The sequence below is a fragment of the Sinocyclocheilus rhinocerous genome, unplaced genomic scaffold, assembly GCF_001515625.1.
Source record: "Sinocyclocheilus rhinocerous isolate Xijiao unplaced genomic scaffold, SAMN03320098_v1.1 scaffold1696, whole genome shotgun sequence".
NCBI classification, from domain to species: domain Eukaryota; kingdom Metazoa; phylum Chordata; class Actinopteri; order Cypriniformes; family Cyprinidae; genus Sinocyclocheilus; species Sinocyclocheilus rhinocerous.
Window position 1 is genome coordinate 122,063 of NW_015628374.1, and position 9,910 is coordinate 131,972.

Below are 9,910 nucleotides of genomic sequence, written 5' to 3' on the forward strand. Positions count from 1 at the left end.
AGCAATAGTAAAAGGACCTGTTGTGAAAATACCCTGTATGGCTTCCTGACAGCGTCTTTGCATTGCATCCTGCAAACTCATTTGAAAGAACAGAAGAACCTTTAAAGTGTCAACTGAAAATGCATTGTGCTCCGGCTCTCTGCATGAGATAAAGAAAACAAACCAAAGCATGCTTTTAAAAGATATCTGATATACAGCTTAACTCTAGGAAAATAGACTTTCAAGACCGACTCCTTTTGTAAAGCTTTCTCGGATGCAGTTGGCTACGACTAACCCAAAAAACAAATCCTTAAAATATATGCAAAGACAAGCATAAATATTTGATCCACAGAGTAATCTACATATGACAAATATAAGTGGTATACTGAAACTCTGGAGCAAGCCCTGTACTGCGTGTTTTTTCTCCGGTTCCGCCGCCGATGTGTTTCCTCAATGTCTTTAGAACGAAAAACAAAAGAGTCCGTCCTGATTTTTTTAACTTTGACTGTCTTTCCTCAGTCTTTACGCTATATATTTGAAATAAATCAGCAAAAGGTGTATTGTTTTATTCTCTTTTTTACTCTTCTTTGTTTTCTTTTTTGGTCCGTTCTGCTCTGCGGATGCTTTTAATGCACGTAGTAAAGCCAGTAAACTATGTTGAAGAAGGAAAACACGGTGGGGAAGATCATCCTCGACCACTTGTCGATGGAGTTGACGTCGGACAGGTCCGGGATGTTGACCTTGAGCTGGGAAGCCCGTCTCCTGAGCCGGCTTTTCTTCTGGGTGGCGTGGCGCTCCAGCGCGCTGTGGCCGTAGTTTTGCCGAGCCATGGCCGCTCGACGGTACTGAAGGGTGGAGCTGTCGTAGGCTAGCATGGTGCTACGTGGGTCACCCAGACCCCGGGAAAGATCAGACGGACCCATTTCGTTCTTCATCTCAACCGTGGTCAGCCGGATATCATCGGGGGTCATCTGGAGAGAGAAGCAACATTGTAGGATCAGGTCTAGTTAAGAATCACCGTCATCAAATAGTGCATTATTGAAGAGCCCTCTATACATTATATTAGCAAAACCAGCATTTTTTCTGAGATCTGTGGGTAAGATATTTTCAAAACTCTTTTTGGATGTAACTGGAAGCCGCCTTTGCTTACTGAACATCTTCTCTTTGAATCACAGACCGCAGGGTAATGCTTTTTTTGCATATGTTGAAATGATGCACAATGATGGATTTCATGAACTAGATGTTGAAAAGAAGTGGACTGTCCCTTTAAAACCACGATGAATGCAGTACAACCATAGTAAATGAATCGTCAGCGATAGTTATACTGCACTCATGGTAAGCTGTGGAGTAAAGCTTTTCAGCAGGCAATAATATCCATGGTATGGTTAAAATTCTGTCTGCGTATAAATCAGCCAAATAAATGCAAATAAAAATATGAAGGCAAAAGTCTAGATCAACAGTGAGGAGTCAGGTTGCAGAGATGGAGGTAAGGAAATGCCGCTTTCACTTTCCACGATAACCCTATACTTTTTTACTTTTACATTTTACAAGTGTTCATTTTAAGCATTATTACATCTTAAGCTGCTCACTAATCATCAAAATTATCCTGCAAAAGCTGCCTTTGCGATGTAAACATTGCTAATGCGGTTTGCTAACTGCTAATGTTACTGTAACAAAGCTACTGTAACTAGTGATAAAATTATTTATCAGTATATATATTCATATAATTTGAGACTAATCAGTTCCCCGTCGTGTTGTTCACCTTGTCAATAGATCTGTTTTGAACATTCAGTAGGTTTAATATTCGGTAACAGAAGTTTAATCGCTTAATTTGACCAATTTTATATCATTTGCTTTAAATTATATCGTATGCATTTATCTGCATTTCTGATTGGCTGCCAATGTTTTTATCATTTCGACAATATCGCTCTTCTGTAGTGTTGGGGAAAGTTACTTTTGCATTACAATATTGAGTTACTCCATTAAAAAAGTAACGAATTGCTTTTATGGAAAGTAATGCATTAGGTTACTTTTGCGTTACTTTTTGTCAGCTGGGCTGGGCTTGATTATTAGTTTTTTTTAATAACAAAAAATCCAAAAGTTATATTTTTGTCAACTGTAAGGGCCCTTTCACACCAAAAGTGAAATTAATAAGCCTCAGGTTGATAGAAGTGCTCAGGTATTTTGAAAATATATCTTGGAAAAAGTAACTCGTTGTAAATTTAAAAGTAATGCGTTACTTTACTAGTTACTTGAAAAAAGTAATCTGATTACGTAACTTGTAATGCATCACCCCCAACACTTTTCTTCTGTGTTGTTATCGTTATAGTTGTAGTGTGGACTACCCTATATATTCTCATAGAATTAGAATGATTATTAAACCAAATTATAGTTATCATCCGTGGTGTGAACGGGTCTTTAAGCTAATAAGCGTCCATTGCACAAAATGCTACGCTGGGCGATCAAACAGTAATGAGCGTCTGTGAAAAGGCTCGGGTGCAAATGGTAACTGAAAAAAGGGCAGGGCAACGTAATGGTGGAAATGATGATGGCTACCATCATTACTCTAAAGGAACAACAACAGAAAGTCATAGAAAAGAAAGTCACAGAAAGAGCTTGGGTTGGTTATCGATGCAGAGTCATTGCATTTTTTTGACTTAGGGTCAAATATTCAGTACCTTAAGTCTTTGATCGCCTAGTCCTAATGCTGCATCCTCGGCAAAGATCGGATCCCACATCGAGTCATACCCGTCAATTTCCCTCTGTTTCATTCTGGCATAGAGAGCATCGTCTCTCTGAACTACACTTCCCACCAACCACTGCAAGCATACAAAATCAGCACTGTTACAGAGGTCGAGACACAACTCTTTCAATGAGATTAGAAGGAAAGCCCTAGAGGCCCCGCCAGCCGTGAGTCTGTTGTTTACAGCTAACAAAAGTCTGCGCCGATCTCCCGGATATTTCATCACATGTTTCTGAGGGTAAAAGCCCATTAGGTTGCGGTTGGTGAACAAGCTTATGCCAGTGGAAAAAATACAGCTATGCATCCGGTGTTTTAACAATCTGACCCTGAAAGCACACAACATATTACCTCAGAGAACCGACCACCTACTGACCAGAGGCCTTTGTCAACAAACCAGTGAGGTGTGTGTGTGGAAATCTCGGCAGTACCTTGTTGGGGTCGGGCCTGAGTTTCTCATTGTTGGCCATGGCGGCTTTTTCCGCCGCCTTCTTCTGCCGCTGAGGGCCTCTCCCGAAGAAGATGTAATTGACGAAGGCGTACTCCAGCAGCGCCAGGAACACAAAGACAAAGCAGCACATCAGGTACATGTCTATGGCTTTCACATAGGGAATCTTGGGAAGGGTCTCTCGCAAGTGAGTATTAATGGTGGTCATGGTCAGCACGGTGGTGATACCTGGAGTTCAGAGAAAGCGTTCAGGCATAATTAAGTGCAGCTCAAGTCAAATGCAGCTTTATTTAACAAGAGAAGTGAGACGTAATTATCCAGCAAGCACTGAGTAGGAGCTGCCAACGAAGCAATTACAGAGGTTATTCATGTGTCATCTTCTAACTCGAAACCAGGATGAAAACTCTGACAACAATCAACTTGAACACAATGCACTAATGCAAATGCGAACCGAAAATAAGTGCTGCGAGCTACAGGGCTAGCATTGAGATATACCTAGAGATGTGCTATTCATATCCTACTTAGGGTTATGGATTTGGAGAAAAGCACCATTTCGGGGAGCAGTAGTGTAGCAGGAACGCTGTGGGATGAGTTGCATGACGAAAGTTAATACTCGAGTTTAGGTTTAGGTTTGTTCGCTCTCACGCAACTCGCCTCACAAAGTTCTCATCACATGAGTCGTACCTTAAAATTTACAACTTGTTGAGGCTATTATTAAGCAATCAGACTGAAGATATTCACAAAACAAGCAGTGAAGGAGAGACTTCTTTTGCTCACCAAGGCTGCATTTATTTGATCAAAAATTCAGTAAAATCAGTAATATTGTGAAATATTATAACAATTTAAAATAACTGTTTTCTATTTTCATATATTTTAAAATGCAATTAATTGCTGAATTTTCAGCATCGTTACTCCAGTCTTCAGTGTCACATGATCCTTCAGAAGTCAATATGTTGATTTATTATTATCAGTATATAATAATTGTGCTGCTTAATATTCTTGCGGAAACAATGATACATTTTTCAGGATTCCTTTGAAAGTTTAAAAGAAAATCATTTATTTTAAAGAGAATTTGAAATATTATAAATGCATTTACTGTCACTTTTGATCAATTTTATGCATCCTTACTACATAAAAGTATTGATTTATTTTCTAATGCATCATAAAAATCTTTTGAACGGTGCATGTATATTATAAAATGTCTAGTTTTTTGATGGATCTTTGCCTGTACGCTCACCTCTAACCATCTGCCAAATTAGTCAAAGAACAATTCATCAGGATTTCTCCCATATTCCCAAATGTTTAATTTGTTCATCATCATCTCTGTTCGGTCAAATTCACTCATGCATATCAAACATGTTCAGTGTAGAAAGCTCAAGCGATCATTTTGAAGCCATGTAGAGAAAACGAGACATCAAGTCTGTAATAGAGCTGCTGCATTTCTGTTTAAACAATACAGCAAGGTTGAGACATGTGTTTCTTTGTCACATGCCCCTCACTGCAGACAGATTCATTCTGACAAGTTCACCCAAACACAAAAGGCCCGGCTCCCTATCATCAGTGATCTATTCTCCACCGTCTCCCCCCGAAGTATCAGTGTCACAAGAAGCCATTTTGTCATAATGGCAGGAACATGGCCCTGGACATAAAACACATCAGTAAAGAGCGACCGAAGGAAAGTTTGTCAGCTTAATCAGCAGTAATACATCAATGCAGATCAGCAGAGGCTACAGAGCACTCCTAATAGAGTTTGGAGCTGAGCACTCTTCACTGGAGTGAGGCAGATTTAAGACCCACTTGAGTCCAAGCATCATACAATTTCATTTGCAATTTGAGCCTCCTCTTTTGGAGCACACGCAGGTACTGCCCAAAGGAAAGCATAACCACACAAATGCATTCAAACATTTCTCTACAGTCTTCTGCGACAAATATTAGGAGAAACATCTGAGCAATGGACCGCATCTCTTGAGTAATGAAAGAGCAACCTCTGAGCAATTATTTTCGTGGGGAACAGATGTTTTAAGATCACCTTGATTTTGCCAAGACATGTTCCTGAATCAACATCTTCTGTTGATCCTACATGGAAAACTGCAGTAGACCCTGTTGAAAAATCCAGCATATGCTGGTTAGGTATGTTTTGAAGCATGGCAGCTGGTTTGAGCTGGCTTAAGCTGGTCCTGAGCTGGTTATAAACTGGTTATGAGCTGGTCCTGAGAAAGAGCTAGTTGCTTAGGACCAGCACATGCCCAGCTTAAACCAGCTCATGACCAGCACATGCCCAGCTTAAACCAGCTCATAACCAGCTTATAACAGCACATGCCCAGCTTAAACCAGCTCAAACCAGCTTATAACCAGCACATGCCCGCTCAAACCAGCTTATAACCAACACATGCCCAGCTTAAACCAGTTTATAACCAGCACATGCTCAGCTTAAACCAGCTCATAACCAGCTTATAACCAGCACATGCCCATCTTAAACCAGCTCAAACCAGCTTATAACCAGCACATGACCAGCTTAAACCAGCTTATAACCAGCACATGCCCATCTTAAACCAGCTCAAACCAGTCTTAAGTCGCAGTCACACTAGACTTTGAGGATGCAAACTTTCTGCAACAGTGGTGATATGATGTCTCGCTCTGAGAGCATCTTTTATTCAGCAACTTAAATTCAACATATTACAAATACAGTAATAAATACTCCACTTTCCGGCAGCGCTGCAGTTTTACATTTCTGTTCTTTTAATTCAGCTACGAGGTCATGCTGTGACGTATCGATCTGCTGTTGGTCACGTGGTTTGATACGAATTCGCGGGTCAGAGTTCACCAAACTTAAACCGCTTTCCCACATTCGCATGCGTATGAATGGAAGTCAGTGGAACGAAAAGTGTAGTGGGACCGATTTACTAACAGCTTGCGCCAGCACAAAGCCTCTTTTGGTGTTGTTAGGATTTACTAAAGGCATGCAATGAACAATTAGAGCTGACATTGAACAAATGAACTGTTATTGGTTTACATGTCAGTCAGACCGCCTCTTCCTACTAAAGTGGGCTGTCCTTGGCCAACTGGCTTCAGATCCCAAACCCTATGGCCTCAATTAAAAGTCTGGCTAAGCGAGACTATTGGACTTCCAACTTGGAAACTTGTGATGTCTTATGAACATGATGACACCCTGGGGGATGTAATCCCGTTTCAGCAAATGCAATGAATCAATGAGTTGAAGCGCCAGCATTATAAGATCCTGTTGAAACTCTTACACCTGCAAAATTAATGTGTATCACCACTTATTCTCTGCAATTTGGTTGGCAGGAGACTCTGAACACCTGCAAAGCTAATCGTAGTGCTGATTTCTTGTTTCTCTATATCTTTCGAATGTGGAGCACATCTACAGGTGGAAATCTGAGATATTGAGTAGGAATATCTCAAATCTGACTATAAATGGAACCTAAAATCAGATTTGTTAATAGAGTGCTGCAGGAATTAGTATTCCTATTGGGTTTTTGTCAAGGGAACCAGGGTGACGTTAACTTCCAGGTTGGCCAACAAAATTATGCCATCACTGCAGCACAATATAGGAATGTTGTTCCATGACCAACAAGGATGTTGATACAGGAACACATCTTGGCAAAATCACAGTCACTGATGTATTACTCAACTGCAAAGAGAGGCAAACAGAAAAGAGCCTGTAAAACAAGTACCGGAAATCACTCAGCTGATCCCTGAGCACACAAAACAGAGATACAGTATAAAGTGTTCATCATAAGTCCAACAAACCAACAATAACACACATCACATGATCAGATGTCCCACCTAAAGCCACGCGGGCAGCAGAAGCATCGTAGTTGATCCAGAAGGATACCCAGGACAGGATGGTGATCAGGATTGAGGGCATGTAGGTCTGCAGGATGAAGTAACCGATGTTCCTCTTGAGTTTGAAACTCAGAGACAGACGTGGATAAGAACCTGGTCCAAAAAAGACAAAGAAGGACAGTTTCATTCATGCTCTCTAGTAACATCCAGGGATTATACCATTTTGGAAACTGCAGTAGTCATACCATAGAAAGTTTGGGATCAGTAAAATTTTTAAATGATGGCAAAAGAAGCATTTTCTGCAATTCAAAATAACTGTTTTCTATGTGAATATCTGTTAAAATGTAATTTATTTCTGTGATCAAAGCTGAATTTTCAGCATCATTACTCCAGTCTTCAGTGTCACATGATCCTTCAGAAATCATTCTAATATGCCGATTTGCTGCTCAAGAAACATTTCTAATTATTGAAAACAGTCGCGTTGCTTAATATTTTTGTGATACATAATTTTTTTCAGGTTTCTTTGAAAAGTAGAATATTTAAAATAACTACATTTTTTGATATAGAAATAATTTGTAAAGTAATAAATGTCTTCACTTTTTATCAATTTAATGCAATAAAAAAAACTGGACTGACCCCAAACTTTTGAATGGTAGTGTACCTAATTGATTATCAATAAACTGTTGTTTAGCATCAGTCTTTGTCTTGTATTGCAGATTGTTGATCATTTTAATTTGATCATTCAATGCATTGGTCCATCTCTAGTAAACACACAGGCCACCTCAAATATATATTTGGTGGCAGAACAGGTCGCAATAATAAGCGTCGTGTCTGAGAGTGTGGGTAGAGTCAGACAGCCAGACTGCGTGACTTTATCTGTTCCTGAAAGGCAGACCAGTGATGATAATAAGACTGGAGAAAAACACAAATTATGTGCACTTACTCACATGCTTACTCATCGCATACATCGCTTCAAGGTTTAGCAAAAGGACACTGTAACTATTTATGTCTGCAATAACGTCTGCACCACAGCATTTCAGCTTGTGATGATTTTGTGGATAAAGTGTAGGGCTCATACCAGGCTTATCGCCGTATATCGGTCTTCTGTGTGCTCACAGATGCGTGTATAATCGCTGTTGCACTTGAAGGCTTTGAATGTAGTTAATAAAAATTAGTGCTGGGTAGTAACTGATAACATGTAATCTGGAATATGTAATCAGATTCCAAAAATTAAGTACTTGTAATTAGATGATATTACATTTTAGAATACTTGTAATCAGATTACAGTTACTTTTTATAGATTACATGATTACATATTATTCATGCAAAAGCTTAAGCCAGGATTAGACCATAGTTCAATTTAAGTATTTTTTTATAAACGTGTCTTAGAAAATAACATTACTGATGTGCATCTTGAGACGAAACAGTGGCACTGGCATATTTTAAGATAAATCAGTGCAAGTTTCTTTCAGTTAAAACAGGACAGACATGCATTTTAGTCCGGGACAGAAAATTGAGAGGCCACACAGCATTTGACCACTGGATTTACAGAAATCATTTCAATTTAAAGAAGTGTTTTCTCAACATTTCAACATTGCATCAACTACTGATGAACACATTCATTTTTGATTAATAAAAATAAGGCTTTTAATAAGGCTTTTGTCTTTTAAACTTTAAAATGCGCAAATTCACATTATTTCTTATTTACATGTAATGCAATGATTCCCAAAATTTGGTCAGCTGAACCTCTTTCAGCTTATATATTTACTTTAAGTGCCCCTGAGATTTTAAGGTAATAAATTAATAATTAAAAGTAACACATTTGAATGTTCTCGGTTCTCTGATGTTGGTTAATAGTCACATGACATGCAGGAAAACAAATAAATGCTTTATCTTTTTTTAGTAAATGTTTTATTTTGATTGCTGTTATTTTAAAACTATTTATTTTCATTTTACAGTTTTATGATTTAATTAATTAATCTTTCTCAGCCTAAATTCATGAACCCCTGCATTTTATAGTTTGTGAAACCTTGACGTAATGTAATGTTTAATGCACTTCATGTTCTTAATATCAACAAATGGAATATATTTTCTTTCTCTTTGTATTTTTATTTCAATATGGTACAAGATTAATCTATTTAAATCAATGTGATAAAAGACTTAGGTCAAAAGTAATCTAAAAGTAATCAAGAAGTAGTCTTCCTAAAATGTGTAATGTAATGGATTACGTTACTAACTACAATTTCTGTCATGTAATTTTGAATCAGTAACGGATTACATTTTGTAAGCACTGATAAAAGAATTCAGGGTGAGACCCATCCATTTCATATTAGTTTTATTTTTGTTTGTAACGAAAGTCTTTTGAATAATCATATCTTTTGGTTTTTGTACTTCAAGTTTAAAAAAAACTATAATACCCTTTTCATTGTAAAAAAAAAATTTTTTCATTAAAGGAGACATATTATTCCCCTTTTTACAATATGTAATATAAGTCTCTGGTGTCCCCAGAATGTGTGTGACGTTTCAGCTCAAAATACTCCACATATCATTTATTATATCATTTTGAAAATGCCTATTTTGAGTGGAAGCAGAAACACGCTGTTTTTCGTGCCTGTCTCTTTAAATGCAAATGAGCTGCTGCTCCCCGCCCCCTTTTCCAGAATAGAGCTGCGCCATTACAGCTCGGACCTGCTAAAAACATCTGTTTTGGTTCTGATTATCATGTTTTTCGCTCTGAAATCATGCGTTTAGAATTAAAAATTCTGATATACGGTTTTCTGAGAGCACACATCCGAAGCACACGCACAGAAAGCGAATGTCACAGCATGTGAGTACTAAACTAAGTTCTCATTCACACACAAGTTTACATTAAAAACACGAGTTACAAAAAAAACCAGTGGGTTATGTCTGTGAAGGTAAACAGCTGGGAAATAAAT

At 38.3% G+C, this 9,910-nt stretch overlaps 1 protein-coding gene across 1 annotated transcript in view; it reads right to left on the minus strand.

Moving 5' to 3' along the window:
- Positions 1-477: 477 nt before the first annotated feature.
- The window catches only part of gabrb2a (gamma-aminobutyric acid type A receptor subunit beta2a), a 45,379-nt gene continuing 35,946 nt past the window's right edge, over positions 478-9,910 (minus strand). The window contains exons 7-10 of the mRNA XM_016549409.1: positions 6,975-7,127; positions 3,151-3,395; positions 2,658-2,798; positions 478-950 (exon numbers count right to left, since the gene is read on the minus strand). Coding sequence (XP_016404895.1) covers positions 606-950; positions 2,658-2,798; positions 3,151-3,395; positions 6,975-7,127 — 884 coding nt within the window. The 3' untranslated portion in view covers positions 478-605. The remainder of the gene's footprint in view (positions 951-2,657; positions 2,799-3,150; positions 3,396-6,974; positions 7,128-9,910) is intronic.